The sequence below is a fragment of the Rhinoraja longicauda genome, chromosome 6 (assembly GCF_053455715.1).
Source record: "Rhinoraja longicauda isolate Sanriku21f chromosome 6, sRhiLon1.1, whole genome shotgun sequence".
NCBI classification, from domain to species: Eukaryota; Metazoa; Chordata; class Chondrichthyes; order Rajiformes; family Arhynchobatidae; genus Rhinoraja; species Rhinoraja longicauda.
The window spans coordinates 33713725-33736965 of NC_135958.1; the positions used below are offsets into that span (position 1 = coordinate 33713725).

The window sequence follows — 23241 nt, forward strand, 5'->3', positions numbered from 1 at the left end:
TCCCCTGGAGTCTGACGCCGCGAGAAAAAGTTGAAACGTTCGATAATGTTATTGGTGGGTATATCGCACAGGGCAGTGAACTTAGCCATGAGACATACCGGGTCGTTGCGGTCCTCCGGAGGGACGAATTCGAACGACGCATAGCGTTCCATTGCCTCCGGACCAGCCAGGTTGAGGAGCAGGTGAGCTTTTATCGCAGCAGTTGCATCAGGATGGGCAATCGCTATATAGTGCTCGTAGTCCCGCTGGAAGACAGTCCAGCGGTGCACTATGTCCTCATCAAAAACAAGCGTGTCCGGACGACGACACGAGGGAGCCATGGCAAAGTGGAAGGATGGGACACAACTGGGACGAACAAATGCTAAAAATAAAAACCCGATAAACAGGAGACGCAAGTCTACCGCTCTGACACCATGTAAAGAGACGTCCTTTGCACACAGAGTCTTTTACTGGATATTGTTTATTAATTTCACTACACACATGTTATGCCCTAGCTGTCCGTGGTCATCACTGGAACTAGAGAGCGAGCTGGAGGTGGGGAAGCTACAATTATACAAGAGACAATGGGGAGTGGTTAGTAGTGGTGAGGTCACTATGTTAAAGGAACATGCACTGATCTACAGTTTGTACGCAATAGTTTTGACCTGGACCAGTTTATTTATTCAGTTTGATTTGTGCATTGTTTTAAAATAAAATATCGAATGTTGGAAACACATGGCAGGTCAAATAGCAACTCCAAAGAGAGTAGCAGTGCTAATGTTTCAAGTCAAAGACCTTTCACCATTTTTTAAATCTGTGATGTTTAAACTCTTGATAGGGTGATTTTAATGGGCTCAGGAATCTGTTAGTAATTTGTTAGGAATCCTACATTACTATCTCCCTTGACATCCATAAATTGTCATGGAAACAGAAAATGCAGGTCAGGAAGCATCTGTGGAGAGAGAAACAGAGTTAATATTTGAGCTCAAAGGCGCTTCATCAGAATTTTGATTTTCTAAATTCTCAAGACTGTTTGTCCAACATCCAGTGTTGGATGTATCGAATTTTCTTTTTGACCTGATCTTGGGAATAATGAAGACATTTGCCTGTTTATTTGTCGTCAGACATTAATTGAAACTTACATTCAGCGAACTGCCCAGTGTAGGGTTGGACAAGACAGTGCTTCTTTATTATCTGAAGAAGGGTCTCGACCCGAAACGTCACCTATTGCTTCTCTCCAGAGATGCTGCCTGCCCAGCTGAGTTACTCCAGCATTTTGTGTCTATCTTCTTTATTCTCACGTGTGTCAGATCCTCGCCTTGATCCGATTATAATAAATACCCATTCAACGACACTGAATACAAACGTGCTGTTTTATTCCTCCATCAGTTATATTCCCACCAACCTGTGTCACCTGACCTTTCTGACTCAGTGTAACATGTGATACCTTTCAATACAATGTCAGTTACCATGACAACATGCACTGAGGTACAGTGCAATTCTTTTTTGTGCATAGAGTTCAGTAAATTATTACAATACATAAACACAATCCCAGACTAAGTGTACCGTGTATAGAAATAGTCCACTGAGACCATGTACTTCAGGAGATCCTTCTTCCATGTGGCTATTAAACTGTACAACTCCTCCCCCTTGTATCGTGAGGTAGACTGACTCCCCTCGCCCCCCCCCCCCCCAACCCACCCCCCCCCCCCCCCCCCCCCACCCACCCCAATCTTTGCACAACCCCAATCCTTTCCAATCGTCACTTTAATTTCATGTTTCATATATTTTGTGTTTTTATGAGTGTTGGCAGATCAATTTCCCTCCTGGGTTGAATAAAGTGCTATCATAATCATATCATATATACAAAAGTCGCCAGGTTTTGGCGCCATTTTCAGTCCAAGTTGCTTTAAGTCCAGCTGGCTGTAAAGGCCCATTGTCGTGGCAAGATTGCAGGGTCAGCCTGGCCAGGCAATGCTGTAGGCATTCCCCACCGCTGCTCCACCGCTCAGTGCCGCTGCAGGTCAACTCCAGTCCCTGCGCGGGGTATCCTTGAGCGGCGCCCGATCCAGTCAAGCCCCAGGCTGCTGCAGAGCCTTCGGCCTTCACCTCGATCCAGATGAACCAGCAAACCGTTGGCTCTCTCCTCGCTCGGCTGCCTCCTCACCCTGGCCTTTCAAACTTACAAGGTCATGCTTGATTAACCATTATGTCATATGGGGCAGACACATCTAGACACATGTTCGAAATCTGAAGAAAAAAAATAGAAGGGCTACAACAGTTCCCCAACTTAATCTGAACAGTTTAGAGTTGAACTGTTGAAAACACGAAAATATTCAAAAAATGTTTGAAATTCTAAAAGGCTTTGAAACATGTTTTTAAAAAAGCTATAAATTAACAAACCATTAAGGGATTTAAAAAATTTATTGGAAAATGTTTAGTAAGTTTTTTTAAGTCACCAAGCTGTGGAAAATCTGCCTCCTGAGTCTCTCATCACCTCTTATACCCTTAAACTCTGTGGATAAAAATGTTTTTGAAGCTCATCAGAGCTGGTGCAGAATCCTCTGGAGATTCCCTCAGTTACCATCGGGGAATTAGTTTAAGTTCTCCCTTGGTAGATTTCAAGACTTGGTGTCAGATCATAAACTGCTGAGTCAGATCCAGTCGTTCTCAATATCCCCTAAATGCACAAACAGACCTGAAAAACCCAATGTTCTTGTCTCAAAAGCCATTGGTATTGCACAATCCAGGCCAATATCACAGCAAGTTTGTTGATCTTGTGAGACATCCATAAATTCACTCTGCCTGCCTTTCTCTCACCATCATATCACCTGGCCCACTGCGTCAGCTCATCCTTTGCAGAAACCCTCACCTGTACCTTCTTTCTTCTGGATTTTGATCTTCTTGAATTCCTTCATCACATCTTCCATATTTGCCACTCTAAACCCGACTGCCCACAACCTAACTAAGATCAAGTCACCCTTTAATCCTGTGCCTGCCCTCTTCTCAGTTAAGCAGCTCGTTAATTCATTAAAAAAAATCTTTGCTCTCAAATTCCTATTTATCGTCTTGTTCTTCTCTACTTTCTGTACACTACACCAGCCCTGCATTACTCAAGAATATCCGTACCCTTCCACCTGGCTTCTTAATCATCCACAATTTAATTTATTATCTTACTGCCAGCTGTCAAGGATCTAAATTCTTGAATTCTCTCCGTAAATCTCTTTCTACACAGTTTTTCTTCTCTTTTAAGATGCTGTGTAAAATTTGGCTTTTTGATCAAGCATTTTGTCGTCTCCTTATGGATTGCTCTGAAATGTTGTTCAATTAGGGTCCTGCGAAATGTATTGGGATATTTTTGATGTATTGCGGCATGTTTTATTTGTAAACCACTGTTGTTTATGAATGCATCTAATCATAAATATACATATGTCAAATATACATGTGGAGGTATATGAACTAATAAAGATTGTGGTAATTTACTGTTGTGGCTTTAGCATTTACATACTCACTTATGACATGGTACTCATAACCAAATGCAAAAATAGCGAGGCTTTAATAGTAGAGGACTTCAATTTATCTTAACATAAATAGCAACAAAGGAGCAGAGGACAGGTTTAGAAGGTACAGAATTCTTAAAGTATGTTAAAATATATTCAAGAGAACATCTTTTAATCTATACATAGAAAGCCCAACAAGGGATTTAGGGTCTGAAGAAGGGTCTCGACCCAAAACGTCATCCATTCCTTCTCTCCAGAGATGATGTCTGTCCCGCTGAGTTGCTCCAGCATTTTGAATCTCTCAAGAGATTTTGGAAATGGGTTGAGTGGAGAGGGTGATGTGGGATGTAGTGTTGAAAACGGCAGCCATCATTTAATGGGATTTAGCAAAGTTATGGAAAAGGTAAAAAAAAACAACCAGGAATTAGAGATGTGACTTAGCCGAAGTGAAATAGAAAAAGTTCCTTAAAGATAAGTTAGAGTGAGAGCAATGGGAGACAGTGAAAAAGGAGATGGTGAAGCTTCAGTGCAAATATATTTGCAATAATAGAAAGATCTTCCAAACCCATCCCCTGATGGAATACACACTGCATGATACAACAAAAAGACAACGTTTGCTACAGAGAGCAAGAGCTCAACACTGTGGAGAGCCTGAGGTAGATAGAACAGTCAGAAGTGAAACTGGAAAGGAAATTAGAAGGCAAAGAGAACATTTGAAAAAATATTAGCAGGTAAATTCGAAGTAAACCCTGAAGGTGTAAATGAATAAATGGACAAAGGGTTCTTGAAAGACCCAAGCAGAGACAGAGATATGGAGCTGGTGGAGATGTATGTAGATGTAAGTGTTCGTCTTGCAGATCCATTCTGAGAAGGGGTGACGATGCAGACATTGACACTGAGGAGGAATGTGAAATGTTGGAAAAAATAAAAGTGAGAGTAGATCAATGAGAGCATGTTTCAAAATGGTTAAATTACCAGGCACGGATAAAATATCACTAAGCTCTTAAAAGAAGTAAGAGGAAATCACAGTGACTCAGAGAATCATTTTCCAGTCATCTTTGGCTTGAGGCATGGTGCAGGAGACAGGAAGATGGTTAATATTAAACTGCTGTTAAAAAGGAGTGGTGAGACTTAACGATTACAGCCATGTAAGCTGAACATAAGTGGTGGACAAGTTGCTGGAATCATTTCTGAGGGACAGCATGAATTATTATTAACAGAGGTTAATTAAGAATAATCAGTTTAGTTTAGTTTAGAGATACAGCGTGGAAACAGGCCCTTCCACACCACAAGTCCACACCCAATCAGCAATCCCCGCACATTACCCTACACACACTAGGGACAATTTTACATTTGCACCAAGCCAATTAACCTACAGACCAGTATGTCTTTGGAGTCTGGGAGGAAACCCAGATATCGGAGAAAACCCACACAAGTCACGGGGAGAACGCACAAACTCCGTACAGACAAGCACCTGTAGTCAGCATCGAACCCAGGTCTCTGGTGCTGTAAGGCAGTAGCTCTATCGCTACGCCACCGTGCCGCAAGAACGGATTTGTCAAGGGAAGTCTTTATAACTTGGTTTAATTTTTTCGAGAGGTAAAAAGGAAGGTTGATTATAGAAGTGACTGAGGAGTGATCTTATAGAGGTGTACAAAATCATGAGAGGAATTGATCAGGTAAATGCACGGTCTTTTGCCCAGAGTAAGTGAATCGAGAAAGGAACCTGAAGGGTAACTTTTTTACACAAAGTGTGGTGGGTGCATGGAACGAGCTGCCACAGGGGTTTGTCGAGGCAGGTACTATCCCAACATTTAAGAAACATTTAGGCAGGTACATGGATTTGAGGGATATGGGCCAAACGCTGGCAGGTGGAACTAGTGTAGATGGGGCATGTTGATTGGTGTGGGCAAGTTGGGTCAAATGGCCTGTTTCCACACTGTAAGACTCCACGACTCTGTGCATTTAATATCCGACCATATGGATGTTAGCAAGGCATTAGACAAAAATGGCAGACTGGATTGAATGTGGCAGGTTGACCAGGGAAGGTAAAAGGTTATGGTAACCAGGGGTTAATTGTGTACAAAAGCATAGCTTTTATACTATCCCCTATCCTAAATCTCCTAGACTTGACCTATCTACCTCTCTGGTAACCCTCGGACTACCCTTGATCAGACTTTGCTGGCTTTACCTTGCACTAAACGTTATTCCATTATTATGTATCTACACACTGTAAATGGGTCGATTGTAATCATATATTGTCTTTCCGCTGACTGGATAGCACGCAAAAAAAGCTTTTCACTGTACCTCGGTATACGTAACAATAAACTGAACTGAATCTCCACTGAGATAAGGTTTGAATCTCAAATAGACACAAATGCTGGGGAGAGGACGAAAGTCAGTTTGTGTGATTGGCGAGGGGGAATTCTGTTCAGCTGCTGAGGGGAAGGTTCAGGTTACAATTGGATGAATTTGATTTTAAGATTCAGTCACGATTCATTGTTACGAGATTGCATGCTGCAGAACCCAGGAACAAAGGTGATCAGAGTATTATTTCACAAAATACTGGAGTAACTCAGCAGGTCAGGCAGCATCTCAGGAGAGAAGGAATGGGTGACGTTTCGGATCGAGAACCTTCTTCAGACTGAATGGGTGACGTTTCGTGGTCGAGAACCTTCTTCAGACTGAAGAAGGGTCTCGACCCGAAACGTCACCCATTCCTTCTCTCCCGAGATGCTGCCTGACCTGCTGAGTTACTCCAGCATTTTGTGAAATAAATACCTTCGATTTGTACCAGCATCTGCAGTTATTTTCTTACACAAGGTGATCAGAGTGATCTTTTTACCTGAAGGGAACCTACTGGCAGTGAGTTCCCATTAGCAGACTCCATGGATAGTTCTTCTCAAGAGGTTCCTTGCAATTAAAACAGAGGAAACATTCAGTGTCTGCAGAAAGAGAAACGGTATTAAAGTCTTGCATTTTCTTCTGATGTAAAGGAGGCCATTCGGCCCATCGTGTGACTCTGTCAGCTGTCAAAGCTATCCCATCTCCCCTCATATTTTCCCGTTCCTTGTTCTCATGTTTGTCCAACACACTTTGCCTTCTAGCCACCGCAGGTTGCAAAAACACGCACTCTGCCCAGCACTGTGGGACTCTGACACAAGATAGCTGCTGCTAGATGGCATCTGCCTAGATTGAGGAGTACGTGTGCTGTACTTTTAACACTGCACTTCTGTAGAATGCAGGGCCTTTGTACATCAGGCTATTCTCCTGACTCATAAGATTCTAAGTGGCGATCATCATACATTACCTGAGGGGCAGCTTTTTCACAGAGAAGATGGCAGATGTGTGGAACGAAACTGCCAGAGGAAGAGGTAGGGGTGGGTACAATTAGAACATTTAAAAGACATTTGGACTAGCACAAGGATAAGAATGGTTTCGAAGGATGTGGGCCAAACACAGGCAAATGGGTAGGCAACATTAACACCTCCCATAGTTTTCCTACTCCACTCACCAACACACGGGTTAATTTACAGCAGCTGCTTAAATGAACAACCAGCAAGTCCAGCACCCGAGGGGAAATACATCTATTTACAGGAAGGTGCAAACTCCAGTAAAGTTTCATATCGGTAGTCTTGCATCACAACTGAAACCAGTTCAACATCTAACATTTTTTAGGTGTCAGGGAAAGAGGTGGAAAGAGAGAAAACAAAGGAAACATCTGTGATTGGATGGAGACCGAGAAAGTTTCATTAACTCAATAGCTGGTGACACCAGCTGGGAGAGTGTATGGTGAAGACGGCTTTATGATCGATAAGCATCGTGGAGACATAAGTTGAAGGCGATCGATGAAGGCAGAGTAAAATCAAACAGGTTTGCAGCTGTGGGCAGCGAAGAATGCAAATACTGAAAATCTGAATTAGGCCGCATGTGTGGAAAAAGAAACACAGTTTGATAGCCAGTTCTGACACAATTTGAGTTTGAGTTTGAGTTCAATTTATTGTCACGCGTACTGAGGTACAGTGAAAAGCTTTTGTTGCGTGCTAACCAGTCAGCGGTAAGACAATACATGATTACAATGGAGCCATCCACAGTGTACAGATACATGTTAAAAAGAATAACGTGAATCATGTTTAGTGCAAGATAAAGTCCGATTAAAGATAGTCCAAGGGACTGTCCCAGAATCTGGAGGTGTGTGTTTTCACACTGGAAAGGCTGGTAATCTAAAAGTGTTGAATTTAATGTTAAATCTAGAACATGAGTTCTTGTGCCTCGAATGTACATTGTATTTCATTGTACCAATGTAATAAGCCAAGGATAGAAGCCATAGGAGGAGTGAAAGATAATTGGAAGTCCAGGGCCACTCTCGAGGACTGAACAGAGGTGTTCTGTTAAGCAGTCAAGTCAAACCAAGTTGCAAAATTCTTTATCTCTCTACATCATCGTCTATATCTCTCGTTTCCCTTATCCCTAACCAGTCCGAAGAAGGCCCTCGTCCCGAAACGTCACCCATTCCTTTTCTCCAGAGATGCTGCCTGTCCCGCTGAGTTACTCCAACTTTTTGTGTCTATCTTCGGTTTAAACAGGCATCTGCAGTTCCTTCCCACACACTCAACATGGGAGGCCATTTAAAACTGAGGTGAGAAGAAACTGTTTCACCCAGAGAGTTGTGAATTTGTGGAATTCTCTGCCACGGAAGGCAATGGAGGCCAATTCACTGGATTAATTTAAAAGAGAGTTAGATAGAGCTCTAGGGGCTAGTGGAATCAAGGGATATGGGGAGAAGGCAGGCACAGGTTACTGATTGTAGATGATCAGCCATGATCACAATGAATGGCGGTGCTGGCTCGAAGGGCCAAATGGCCTCCTCCTGCACCTATTTTCTATGTTTTTACGTTTCTAACCAAGTTGAGTTGAGTTTGTTGACATTGGTACAGGTGCAATGAATATCGTGCTTTCAGTATCATCACCGGCACATGGACTCAGACAACACACCAAAAGATACATCACACATAAATTCTACAATAAGTCTGCAATAAAATACATTACTGCAAAAATACACAATTACAAAACAAGCCCATGGTAGTTCACAAGGTGGTCCAATGTAGGATTAGGTTTGTGCAAGTTGGTGCACAAAGTCACCGAATCCACTGAGAATACTCTAATGGACAGGAAACCATGTTGTAAGAATGTAAGTTCACTAAAGTAGGTAAGGTATAAGTCAATCACTGCTTCACCTGGGCAGAATGTTTGAATCCTTGGGTGGTGGGAAGGGAGGTGGTAAAAGGACCTGTCTTTACATCTGGATGTGGAGTGGAAATGTTTCCAGTAGTGGGAGAGTCGAGGACCAGAAGGCACAGCCACAAAACAAAAAGAAGTACCTTTAGAATGGAGATGAGGAGGAATTTATTTAGCCAGAGTGTGGTGAATCTGTGGAAATCAGTGCCTCAGACGGCATCGGAGGCTAAGTCATTGGATATTTTAAAAGCGGAGATGGATAGGTTCTTGATTAGTAAGGATGTCAAAAGGTTACGGGGAGAAGGCAGGAGAATGGGGTTTACAGGGGCAAAATGGACCAGCCATGATTGATGGAGCACACTTGATGGGCTGAATGCTCCTCCTATGTCTTATGATCTTTTGAACTCATCTCCTGCAGTTGCATGAGTGGGTGTTGAGGGAAGGGAAGTGGAAGTCTGGTACAAAACACCACAGAAAGAATCTTTTCCATTGAGTATTTCTCCAACATTTTGGATTTCCAGAAAATGTTATTTTTTTGTCTTTTCATCTTCTATGAACATCTTGCCAAAGCAGGCCGTAACAATTATGATACAATACGATAGAACTTTATTTATCCCAGGAGGGAAATCAATCTTCCAACAGTCATAAAACACAAGATACATGAAATTAAAGTGAGGAGTGGAAAGGATTGGGGATGTGCAAAGATTGGGCGGGGGGGGGGGGGGGGGGGGTGGGGGGAAGCACAGACCTGCATGTAAGTGGGCCACGCATTCCGGATTTTAGGTCACAGGAGCGGCATCCAGGCATGCATGTGTTATGCATTAATAAGATGCTACCCTGCAATGCCCAGCAATGGCAGGCACAGGCATATCAAACACAAGGAGAACCCAGAAGAAAAACTACAAGCTTCCATCAGTACAACATGATTGTTTTTCTTCTAAAATTCCACCATAGTGTGCATGCCTCTTGTTACATGACAGAAGTTCTCAGCCACTATCGTTTGGATGGGAAATGTAAATGAGGTCCATGCTCCCCACTCAACTAGCTTTTATACAGTCTGCGGTTTTATAATGGAAAGAGGAAATGTGTTCTTCTCGAACACTGGGCGCTTCAACATAATTGGAAATTGAAATTATTTTTCTTGTCCTCCACCTTGTTTCAGTTCATGGATCTCTCCTCTGCACATTTTCACAGACAGCAGTTTCATGGTCTCCACTCAGAACCCAAGTGTGTGAATGCTGAAAGTCGCTCAATGTCCACTCCCAATCCGCCACCATAATTAAACGAGACCAATCACACCATTGAAAGATATTCACTGACTGTTTATTTTGCCTGAAATTATTTCACATCTCTTTGTACAACAGCTACAGAACAGTAGTAAACCATCTGATAAAAGCAACAGTGCTGATGATAAACAATGGATGCGGGGTTTTTTTCTAAAACTTTTTTTTTTTCCCACGTCTGCGTGTTCATGCAGTCCGAGACTCGATGCAGCACTCTGGAACATGAACCTGATTAAGACTTAACCAATTCAAAACAAAAGGGAAAGTGAAAAAGCTACCTGGCAACAAAGGTACAAAACAAAGAAGCCTGACCTCCATTCTGGATAATTTACATACAAAACAAAATAAAAAGGTACATGTTACAATCTTTGTATGTGTGTTGTGTGTGTGTGTGTGTGTGTGTGTGTGTGTGTGTGTGTTATTATTTTCTGAGATGCTGTAAATTTTGCAATGTAGCAACCATGCCAAAAATGACAAAGATAATTTTGCTCTGTACAACAATGGCTCATGAAATGAGGGCAAACGGAAAATAAGAAGGGCATTCCATGAGTGCAAGGAATGTTTATAGTGGTTGCTTTCACAAACAAAAAGTGAAGCTATTGGGGAATCTCCATGAGGGCCATGCAAATCAAACATGCATGTTGGAACTATGCATTAGTCACAGAGAGAGGAGGGAAGGGGGGGGGGGGGATTTAAATATGGTGAACCATTTAAGAAAAACATGAAGTTACAAAGTTATTTTTTGTTAAAACTCTTGGATGCAGATAGCTTTGGTGGAACCTCATCACAACTGCGGAAAAACGATTGGCAATTTGGCCTTTGTAAAGAAAGGTCTGTCGCTTATTTTCCTTCAAAGTTCCAGTATCTTCGTTGGAGACGAAGCAGAAAAGTTACCCTTTGCTGTTTTCAGAATCTTGCACGAGTTGCAGTGATCCAAAAAAAGTCCATCGAGGCAAAGGGGGAACCACTTAAACGAGAGCTTCCAGGCCACCAGACAGCCAAAATAACTAGTTTTTACAGTACTCTACGCAAAAAACAGGTAAAAGAATTACAATCCATAAATAAGTGTCAGGTCCCAGACCTGCCACGTGAACAATTTTTAAATATGTGTGTTTATGTAAAATTTATGTACAAAAACAAAAAAAGATTATCACTTTGCATATCTCTGCAGGGATTCGGGATGCCAAAGGTGATGTATCCATCAAATAACTGCTATCTTCAGCCAAAGACGATCGAGCGAACTTCCAAATTGATTTGACATTGGTCCGTTCAAGTAGACGAAATAAACAAGAGAGGAATATATCTTTTCACACACAGCGCAAGCACAAAGGCAATTAATGACCAGGGAGGTTCCTCTTGTGGCCGGTTTGCTGCTACACATTTTTTTCATCTTCTGAAATCAAAAAGCATTGAGAATGAACCAGGGTCCACAAAGAACCCAGCAGTGTACAGGCCTCTGGTGAAGGAACCCGTGCTGGCGATTTCAGCACTCCCTGACCCATGGTAAAAATGCTGGAACAAAGTTTCGTTTTTCTTCTTCTGATTCTTCCACAAAATAATCTTTTCTCGGTGACCATCACAGGAGGAATTCACCAGGCTTCTGTGTAACGGACATCCACTTCTTTGAGGTTGGGCAGCTTTGCCTACGGGACAACGGATTGGTGAAAAAATATAGTTAATCGTTTGATCCAACGTCTTGCAATAAATTTCGTCTACCACTGCAAATGTCAGTGTGATGGAAACTTGATTGACAAAAGCAACAAGTATTTCTATATCAATTTTGGATAATCTAATCTAATACAAGTGTCAAAGTGTCAATACTGACAACAAATCATTTACTGGGATATTGTTATTGGAAGTGCAGGAAAGGAACTACAGATGTTGGTTTATATTGCAGATATATAGACACAAGATGCTAGCGTAACTCAGCAGGTCAGGCAGCTTCACTGGAGAAAAGGAATAGGTGATGCTACGGGTCAGAACCCTTCTTCAGACTAAAACATCACCTATACTTTTTCTCCACAGATGCTGCCTGACCCGTTGAGTTCATCCAACATTTTGTATCTACTGTTATTGTAATACAGGCTTTCGCTTTGCTATCGCCAATGCACACTTTCATTTGGATTTTTTAATTTTAGTTCCATCTTCCATAAACCTTTGCCTGTCAAACATTTACAGTCTCAGTTCCCAAATTTCAATTGATGTCCAAATTGGACCTGGGTCTACAAGTGATATTGTCAAAGCTTTTTAGTAAAATCTGACCACATAGCCTGACCATACAACTTGGAAATGATTGAATTTATTCATTTTCTTGTATTCCTCTGTGAGAACCCCAATAGTAACTCGAACGATCTATTTTAACTTAATTTCCCTAAATGCTTCTCAATAGCCATTAACATATGTAGTTTTCAAATAATTATCCGACTTTCCTTTGGACAACATTATAGTGTCTGTCTTAATGACCACAAGAGACACAGTCACTTCTTTCTGTTCACTCACAATGTAAACCCACAATGTTATCAGGTGATCGGAGCCAGATGCCAATAGATGACCCGATAAAGGAAATTATGTTCCTTTTTCTAAATTATGGACAATATGTTAGGTCCACTCTTTCGTACGATACTTTGCAAGAACTATTCAGTGATGCATGGTACAGTTTCCGTTTTAACCTTGTACCTTCTGCTTTACAATTTCCAGATTAATATTAATCACATATAGCGCTTTCAATGGAGCAGTTACCTTGAGATCTTCGTAAGTGTCAGCTGACAGCTTGGTGCTGTTCATGTTCAAGCTGCACAGGCTCCTCATTGCTAAAAAAGAAAAATATATATTTTCATGAGAATTCTAGAGAAAACCTTAATTATACAAAACATCCCATTAATCTGATTTTCATTTTTGCAGAGGTAACTACGATCAGAGTCGTACATACAGCTTGGAAACAGGCCCTTTGACCCATCTTGTCCATGCCAATCAAGATGCCCCATCTACACTAGTCCCACCTGCCTGCATTTGGCCCATATCCCTCTAAACCTCTCCTACCCATGTACCTGTCTAAATGTTTCTTAAACAATGCCATAGTACCTGCCTCAACTACCTCCTCCAGCAGCTTGCTCCATATACCCAACATCCTCCACGTGAGATGATTAATGAAGACAGGGTGATACATGTGTACGAAGGAACTGCAGATGCTGGTTTAAACCGAGGATAGACACAAAAAGTTGGAGTAACTCAGTGGGACAGGCAGCATCTCTGGAGAGAAGGAAAGGGTGACGTTTCGGGTTGAGACCCTTCTTCAGGGTGATACATGTTGTCTACAAGGACTTTAGGAGGGCATTTAACAAGCTCCCATATTATTATCTGCCCTACAAAGGATAAGGGACATGGGATCTAAGTCGAGCTGACTAATTTGATCGAAAATTAGTTTGATGGGAGGAGGGAGAGAATGCTTTTCTGATCGATATTCTGATATTCCACGGGATTTGGTGTGGGGACCCTTGTAGTTTGTGATTATACGTCAATGGCTCGGATGTGTATGTAAAAGGTGTGATCAGTCTGTGGATGACACCAATGTTAGCGGTATTGTAAATAGTGAGGAAGGTTGTCTAAGGCTACAGCAGGACACAGATAAGATGGAAAGCTGAGCAGAGGGTTGGCAGATGGAAATTAATCCTGAGGAGTGCAAGGTGGTATATTTTGGGAAGTCAAATCAGGATAGGATGTGTACAGTAAATGGAGTGTACTTAGGAATGTTGAAGAACAGTGGGACAGCATTCATGTCCATAGTTCCCCGAAACATCAACATTTGTACAGAAGGTGCTGACAAAGCCATATGGGATGTTTGCCTTCATAGGGCGGGGCATAGACTGTAAATCTTGAGGCGTTATATTGCAACTTTACAAAACACCAATGAGACTTGGGGCGGCACGATAGCACAGCGGTAGAGTTGCTGCCGTACAGCGCTGGAGACCCGGGTTCGATCCTGGCTGCGGGTGCTGTCTGCACGGAGTTTGTATGTTCTCCCTGTGACCACATGGGCTTTCTCCGGGTGCTCCAGTTTCCTCCCACACTCCAAAGACGTACAAGTTTGTAGGTTAATTGGCTTCAGAAAAAATTGTAAACTGTCCCTAGTGCGTAGGACAGTGCTAGTGTAAGGGGTGATCGCTGGTCAGCATGGACTTGGTGGGCTGAAGGGCCTGTTTCCGCGCTGTATCTCTAAAGTCTAAAGAGACCACACTGGGAGTATTGTGTCTATTTCTGGCTGCCACAGGATATGTCCGTGCTGGAAAGAGTGCAAAGGGGATTCATCAGGCTGTGCCTGGATTGGAGGATTTTAGTTATGGGGAGAGATTTTATTGTCTTGGCTTGTTTTCCCTGAAGTGGAGGAGACTAAGGGGTATCCGTCCAAAGTATAAATCATTGGTGGCATAGAGTTGATAGTCAGAGTCTTTTCCCATGTTTGGGGCATTAAACACAAGAGAGCATGGATTTTTAAGTGAGAGAAGGGAGTTATAAAGTGGATTGAGGGAACGTTTTTGTTAAGAGTGATTGATATCTGGAGTTAACTTGCATTGGAGATGAGGAAATCAGGTGCAATCACTATATTTAACAGATATTCAGCCAGATACTGAAATAGGGACGGTCTAGAAGGATATCAGGCTAATGTGGGCATATCGGGTTAATACGGAACAAAAAGCTTGGTAGGGCATTGTGGGCTGAAGGGCCTGGTTCCGTACTGTTCAACTCCATGACAATAAAGCTACAGTGGCACATTTAGAATTTATTGAGCTTGGAAGCCTTGTCACCCTTCAACCTTTTCCCCAGCAAGGATTTATTCGTGCTTCATTTCTTTCCCATTGACCGGTGGATTCTACGTACAGGTTCCTTCTTGTACTGGGGATGTTCTGACCAGACAAGAACAAGAGAGTTTCTGTCTCTCCTCAGAGAGGGACACAGTTGGTGATTGGATCTCTGACCTCCTCCCCTCAACAGGCAATACGAGATGAGAGAGGGAACTCGTTTGTGGCTTCCCGTTTTAGCTTTCTCATCCCTGCTGGATATCACTTGGCTGCTTTCCGGCACATTCCACAGCAGCGCAGATGAACTAGGGAGCTTTGCATGGGGCGTGACCGTGCACTCTGCCCCTCATGTGGTTGACACTGACTGCAGCTCTGTATTACCCACACACAAAGAAGCTCAGAAGCTGTGGCAGAGAGATTTCAAATGCAGGCCACTAGGGGATGTGGACGAAAGAAAATCGTAGCACTTTCTAAATGGTGAAAAGCCGCAAGCTGTGGACAGGTTTCACGTAGATCAATGAAATGTCATCATGAAAAATGGTTAAATACAAATGACAACGCTCCAGTGCAGAATCTGAGTATACAAAGAGTAGAAGTCATGCCACAAATATTCATATTTAACTCTACCACACCTGGGCTATTCAAGGGATGTGGGGAAAAAGCTGGAAGGGGGTACTGATTTTGGATGATCAGCCACGATCATATTGAATGGCGGTGCTGGCTCGAAGGGCCGAATAGCCTACTCCTGCACCTATTTTCTATGTTTCTATGTTATTGTGATCAGGTTCGGGCAGCTTAGGGATAAAATAATGGCATTACAAGGAGTGCTGGAATGAAACCCGCATTCCACTCTAAAATTACACGGTTAGATTTTATCAATTAGGATTATATTGCCTGTATTTCAGAAGTTTAAGGGTCAATTAGTTTGCAGTTGCTTGAGTGGTGCGACCCTTCAAAGCTTGTTCATGGCAATATCGAACCTTGCCCCTCTCACCATCAAGCTATGCCCGCTAGTTGTTGATATTTCCATCCAGAGGTTTGATGGCCTACTCTATCCATCTCCCCTAACTTTATATACCTTCGTCGGGCAAACATACTGTTAGCTTTCTTTACCAAACTATCTATTTGTGTTGCCACTTTCTATGAGGCTGTGGACTCGGAAGCCAACATCCCTTAACCAGTGTTTAACCAGCAGCGGTGAACAAGATGGCTCATCATCACCCGTTTACTTTCAAGTAGGGAAGGATCGTGCCAACGGATGCCAAGAACTGAATAAAAACCATGAGGCTTTCACTGGGTTTTAGTTTGGAACTTCCCAATCACTAACCCAACAAAGATTTTGATTCCTGTTGTGCAAGGTTTTGTTATTGGAAGCTGTTGGCATGAAGGCTTGTTATACTCACAGCTGAGTGCCAGGAGACCTGCATCTGTGACTGGCGTCTCACAAAGGTTCAGGACTTGCAGCGATGTGAGGTGCTCTGAAAGAACCCGCAACCCCGCGTCTCCAAACTGTAATAAAGACACAACCTCCGTCAACATCATCAACCCATCGGCACGGTGGCGCAGCGGTAGAGTTGCTGCCTTACAGCACCCGCAGCCCCGGAGACATGGGTTCGATCCCGACTACGGGCGCTGTCTGAATGGAGTTTGTACGTTCTTCCCAAGACTGGGTGGGTTTTCTCCGAGATCTTCGTTTTGCTCCCACACTCCAAAGACAGCTTGCTACGAGTGTAAATTGTCCCTTGTGTGTATAGTGTAGTGTTAATGTTTGGGGATCGCTGGTCGGTGTAGACTCGATGGGTCGAAGGACCTGTTTCCATGTTGTATCTCTAAACTAAACTAAACTAAACATGGTCCCTGAAATTTAAAAGCCATCTCTAGAGTTCTGGGAATCTCAAATGTTTATGTTCATTATAATGAAAAGACATGGATAAGCACGAGCAGAGGGTGGCCTGTGGTCTTACTCTATGTTATCCTAGTGCCTAATGTTTTACTTTAATATATTAAACATGAACGTCACTAACATGTGGAAACAAACAACTACCGATGATGGTTAATACACAAAAGGACACAAAGTGCTGGATTAACCCACAGTTCAGGCAGCATCTGTGGAGAGCATGGATCGGTGACGTTTCAGGTTGGGACCCTTTACTGACACTTACTCACATGCTGTCAATAGTATGCGTAGGGAGGAACTGCAGATGCTGGGTTACATCGAAGGCAGACACAAAATGCTGGAGTAACTCAGCGGGGACAGGCAGCATCTCTGGAGAGAAGGAATGGGTGGCGTTTCGGGTCGAGATAGTTCTTCGACCCAAAACATCACTCATCCCTTTTCTCCAGAGATGCTGCCTGTCCCGCTGAGTTACTCCAGCATTTTGTGTCTATCTTTGCTGTCAATAGTAGTCATCCTGCCTTTACCCTCTGTAGTTCAGTACCAAAGTGGTAAAGATCAGTTCCAATACTTGCTGCCACAACATGTTCCCTAAACAAAGGCAAACAGTTTCCTACAGAAGCCGTCATGGCGAGGATAAACGCGTTGCTCACCTGGGTGGACCACAGGTTCAACTGCTTGAGGGATGGCAGTTTGATTAACTGCTCTGCACAGGCACTAGTCACGTTCGTAAAGGCCAGGCTGAGGTTTTCCAGATTTCCGAAAGACCCCGAACTGAGAAGTCTGGCTAAGTCAGCGTCCTGAAAGAATAATCAGGGGGAAAGAAAAAATAAATGTATGCCTGATAAAGTATGTCAACAAAATTCACATCTGCAACATGTTAAGTCACTCCCAATAAGATTCCAACAATCAATAGACAATAGGTGCAGGAGGAGGCCAGCACCGCCATTCAATGTGATCATGGCTGATCATTCTCAATCAGTACCCCGTTCCTGCCTTCTCCCCATACCCCCTGACTCCGCTATCCTTAAGAGCTCTATCTAGCTCTCTCTTGAATGCATTCAGAGAATTGGCCTCCACTGCCTTCTGAGGCAGAGAATTCCACAGATCACTCACAGAGAAATTAAGCTGGGGAGCACCTTTACAACGTGAAGGAAACAAACAATAAAGGTCTTTTTCAGCTCCCATCCCCTACTGATTTTCATTCAACACGTACTTGTTAGTAACATTGATGCATTTGTACCAGTGTTACATTCCCCAGAAACAGCAACTGACGTGATATGATCATATTGAATTAATTGACAAAGTGTACCTTTTCCAGGAAAAATCACCATTAGCTGATGTGCTGTTGTATCAAGGAAAAAAATAATAAAAGGAAAGACGTACATTGCAGTGCCTTTCGTAACTTTGTGATTGGAATATATTTTGTAAGAGATATTTTCACTGCTGGTTGGGGATTTATATTGTCCAGAACAGAAATAAAGGTTTCCTAGGTATTCAATAAATAATAATACCAGTGTATTTTCAATGTCCTTCTCACAGAGGTGCAATGGCTCTTGTGAAAGATGGCACTTTGGTAGTGGAAGGCACGTTGGAACCGGGCGCCGCTCCAAGAGACCGGGTGCGTGGACCAGACGCGGCCTGCAGTGACAGAGGACACCGTGGCTGCGCTTGGCCGGGCCGATCCTGCAACGCCCCCAGGACAACGGACCTTCATGGTCAGGTCGGGAACCCTGCACTTACAAACAGGAACTTGAAAATGGTGCCAAATCTGACGACTCTGCACACTATCTCAGTGTACTACTACTAGACACGTGTACTGTATCTGAGATGCTTCTCTAAGAGCTTATGTAGAGTGATACTTGTACTGAACTGCATACAAAAATTAATTTCACTGTACCTCGTAGCTACAGTGGTTACAATTTCACTGTACCTTATGTGAGAAACAAAGTACCATTGTAACCACTGCAACCATTGCATCATTGTTAGTATTCCATCATAGCGCTGGCATAAATTACACATTCCAGACTTTGCAGTGAAACTTGACCCAATTAACTGAAGGTAATTAAAAATGCTAATGCTGTGCCAGAACCAACAGCTAGAATATCTACTATCAGATTAGGAAATTTAAGGTCAAGACTGTAGTCAGATAACAGAAACATCGAAGCATAGAAAAATAGGTGCAGGAGTAGGCCTTTTGGCCCTTCAGGCCAGCAATGCCATTTAATATGATCATAGCTGATCATCTAAAATCAGTACCCCGTTCCTGCTTTTTCCCCATATCCCTTGATTCCTTTAGCCCTAAGAGCTACTGTAGATCTAACTCTCTCTTGAAAATATTCAGCGAATTGGCTTCCACTGCCTACTGTGGCAGAGAATTCCACAGATTCACAACTCTCTGGGTGAAGAAGTTTTTCCTCATCTCAGTCCTAAATGGCCTACCCCTTATTCTTAAACTGTGAACCCTGGTTCTGGACTCCCCAAAAATCAGGATTTTTTTTCCTGCATCTAGCCTGTCCAATTAAGAATCTTATATGTTTCTATAAGATCCCCTCTCATCCTTCTAAATTCCAGTGAATACAAGCCCAGTCGACCCATTCCCAGGTCTCGTTGCACCTCCCCTTTTACTAATCTGACATAATTCAGATAATAATCTGCCTTCTTGTTCCTGCCACCAAAGTGGATAACCTCACATTTATCCATATTATACTGCATCTGCCATGCATCTGCCCACTCACCCAAACTATCCAAGTCACCCTGCAGTCTCGTAGCATCCTCGTCGCAGCTCACACTGCCACCCAGCTTTGTGTCATCTGCAAACTTGGAGATGTCACATTTCATTCCCTCATCTAAATCGTTAATGTATATTGTAAACAACTGGGGTCCCAGAACTGAGTTTTGCGGCATCCCACTAGTCACTGCCTGCCATTCTGGAAAGGACCCATTAATTCCTACTCTTTGCTTCCTGTCTGCCAACCAGTTCTCTATCCATGTCAATACCCTACCCCCAATACGTTGTGCTCTAATTTTGCACACTAATCTCTTGTGTGGGACCTTGTCAAAGGCTTTTTGAAAGTTCAGGTACACCACATCCACTGGCTCTCCCTTATCCATTCAACTTGTTACATCCTCAAAAAATTCCAGAAGATTAGTTAAGCATGATTTCTCCTTCATAAATCCATGCTGACTTTGACCGATCCTGTCACTGCTTTCCAAATGCGCTGCTATAACATCTTTAACAATCGACTCAAGCATCTTCCCCACTACCGATGGAAGGCTAACCCGTCTATAATTCCCTGTTTTCTCTCTCCCTCCTTTCTTAAAAGGTGGGGTTACATTGGATCAGTTCCTGTGGACTGGAGGTTAGCCAGAGTCAAGAGAACATTGGAAAATGATCACCATGATTTCTAGGGCCACCTCCTTGAGTATTCTGGGATGCAGAACATCATGCCCCAGGGATTTATCTGCCTTCAGTCCCAACAGTTTACCTAACACCATTTCCTGACTAACATGGATTCCCTTCAGTTCCTCCCTCCCACTAGATCCTCGGTCCCCTAGTATTTCTGGGAGATAGTTTGTGTCTTCCTTAGTGAAGACAGAACCAAAGTACTCGTTTAACTGTTCTGCCATTTCCTTGTTTCCCATTATAAATTCACCTGTCTGATTGTAAGGGACCTACATTTGTCTTCACTAATCTTTTCCTTTTTACATATCTAAAGAAGCTTTTAGAGTCATTTTTTAAATTCTCCGCAAGCTTTCTTTCACGCTCTTTTTCCCCCCTCTCAATTAATCCCTTTGTCCTCTGTTGAGTTCTAAATTTCTCCCAGTCTGCTTCCTCTGTCCATGTTACAGTATATGCCTTTTCCTTGGATTTAACACTATCCTTGATTTCCCTCATTAGCCACAGTTGAGCTGCCTTCCCCGTTTTATTTTTTCGCCAGACAGGGATGAACAATTTCTGGAGTTCATCCATGCGGTCTTAATTCTTTGCCATTGCATCTCCACCGTCAACCCTTTAAGTATCATTTGCCAGTCTATCCTAGCCAATTCCCATCTCATACCTACAAAGTCCCCTTTCGTTAAGTTCAGGACCCTCTTCTCTGAATTAACCGTGTCACTTTCCATCCTAATGCAGAATTCCACCATATTATGGTCACTGTTGCCCAAGGGGCTCTGCACAACAAGATCACTAACTAATCCTTCCTCATTACATAATACCAAGTCTAGGATGGCCTGTCCTCTAGTCGGTTCTTCTACATATTGGTTTAAAAATTCATCCCATATACATTCCAGGAAATCCTCCTCCTCAGTGCTGCTACCAATTTGGTTGGCCCAGTCTATATGTAGATTAAAGTCACCCATGATAACCGCTGTACCTTCGGTACACGCATCCCTAATTTCCTGCTTGATGCTATCCCCAACCTCCCTATTGCTGTTTCGTGGTCTATATACCACTCCAACAAGCGTTTTCTGCCCTTGGCTAATTCTACCCTTACCAATTCTACAGCAACCAAGCTAATGTCTCTCCTTGCTACTGCATTAATCTCCTCTTTAACCAGCAATGCCACCCACCGCCTCTTCCTTTCCGTCTATCCTTCCTGAATATCAAATACCCCTGCATGTTTAGCTCCCAGCCGTGGTCACCCTGGAGCCATGTGTCTGTAATTCCAACTATATCATATTCCTTAACTACTAACTGCGCATTCAATTCATCCACCTTATTATGAATGCTTCTTGCATCAAGGCACAAGGCTTTCAGGTTAGTTTTTCTTAGCTCCCTTCTACCTTTTGCTTCTGTCCTCCTTTTATGTCCCTCTGTCTCCTTGCATTGTTTCCCACCCCCCTGTTAGTTTAAACGTGACCTTTCCTACACTCTCTTTCCCGTTAACTGCACGCATACGCTTCCACGTTGTTGACTTCACCCCCCCCACTGTTTAGTTTAAACCCACCCGTGTAGCACGAGCAAATCTGCCTGCCAGAATGTCGGCCCCCATCCAATTAAGGTGCAACCCGTCCCTTTTGTACAGATCACCCCTGCCCCGGAAGAGATCCCAGTGATCTAGAAATCTAAATCCCTGCCCCCTGCACGAACTCCTCAGCCACACATTCGCACCCCCTATCTCCCTGTTCCTACCCTCACTAGCACGAAGTACTGGAAGCAACCCAGAGATAACCACCCTAGGAGTCCTGTTTTTCAGCCTCCTAGCTAGTTCTCTGTCCTCACGTTGCAGAACCTCCTTCCTCTCTGTTACCCACATTTCTTACCCACATTTAATAATTAAGGAGACAAGAGCAAAAAGTAGTGTTGAAGTAACTCAGTGGATTGGGTAGCTTGCCTGGAGGGAATGCAAGAAGGGCCTGTAGAGAGTTCCGACCAGAACCGTCACCTCTTCATTCTCTCCAAAGATGCTGCCCAACTGCCTTTATCTTTATCCTCTATCTTTATCTGTGTTCTGTGGATGGCTTCATTTTATTCATGCATTGTCTTTTCTTTGACTGGATAGCGTGGAAACAAAAGTTTTTTTGTTCACTGTATCCCGTTGTTGGGGGAGTCCAGAACCAGGGTCACAGTTTCGGAATAAGGGGTAGGCCATTTAGGACTGAGATGAGGAAAAACCTCTTCGCCCAGAGAGTTGTGAATCTGTGGAATTCTCTGCCACAGAAGGCAGCGGAAGCCAATTCACTGGATGTATTGAAGGGAGATTTGGATGTAGCTTTTAGGGCTAATGGAATCAAGGGATTTGGGGAGAAAGCAGGAACGGGGTACTGATTTTGGATGATCAGCCATGATCATATTGGCTCGAATGGCCGAATGGCCTACTCCTGCACCTATTTTCTGTTTAAACTAAACTAACTCACTGAGTTCCTTCAGCACTTTGTGTTTTGTTCAGCATCTGCCGTTCCTTGTGCCTCCAGTTAAGGAATCAACTCTGGTCTGGAAGTAGCTTATTTATATCTTATGTTTAGAAATAAAATAAGCTCTACCATCAAATTCATCTGCTTTATCTCTGCTGCCTACAACCACACGAGAATGTGGTTGATTTGTTCCCGCCCTCACGAACTGGCTGATCATGCACACAGCCGATCCATTTCAACAACACAAAATAAAATCTGGACTACCCAACTTTAGTTTGGGCAATGGATTCAGATGATGGAAGCACACTCTGCCCAGTCTATCTTCTGTGATGGAGACAGTGAGATCAAGAAAAGGGAGGGAGGTGTCGGAGATGGTCCAAGTGAATTTGAGCGCAGGATGGAAATTGGTGGTGAAATGAATGAAGTCCATGAGTTCAATTGAACAAGAGCCTGTTTCCTTTATCATTGTTACTTTTTTGCATATCTTTCATTCATTTGTTCTATATCTCTCTAGGATGCGATACGACAGAACTTTATTTATCCCGGGAGGGAAATCGATCTGCCCACAGTCATAAAACACAAGATACATGAAATTAAAGTGGCGAGTGGAAAGGATTGGGGATGTGCAAAGATTGGGGAGGGGGGGGGGGGGAGGGTGGAGTCAGTCTACCCCACGACAGAAGGGGGAGGAGTTG

At 43.2% G+C, this 23241-nt stretch overlaps 1 protein-coding gene across 2 annotated transcripts in view; it reads right to left on the minus strand.

Moving 5' to 3' along the window:
- Positions 1-10018: 10018 nt before the first annotated feature.
- cmip (c-Maf inducing protein) overlaps positions 10019-23241 on the minus strand; it is a 248695-nt gene continuing 235472 nt past the window's right edge. For both annotated transcript variants that reach the window (XM_078400764.1, XM_078400763.1), the window contains exons 18-21: positions 17344-17490; positions 16200-16305; positions 12740-12810; positions 10019-11643 (exon numbers count right to left, since the gene is read on the minus strand). In XM_078400764.1, the coding sequence (XP_078256890.1) occupies positions 11590-11643; positions 12740-12810; positions 16200-16305; positions 17344-17490 (378 nt within the window). In that variant the 3' untranslated portion in view covers positions 10019-11589. The remainder of the gene's footprint in view (positions 11644-12739; positions 12811-16199; positions 16306-17343; positions 17491-23241) is intronic.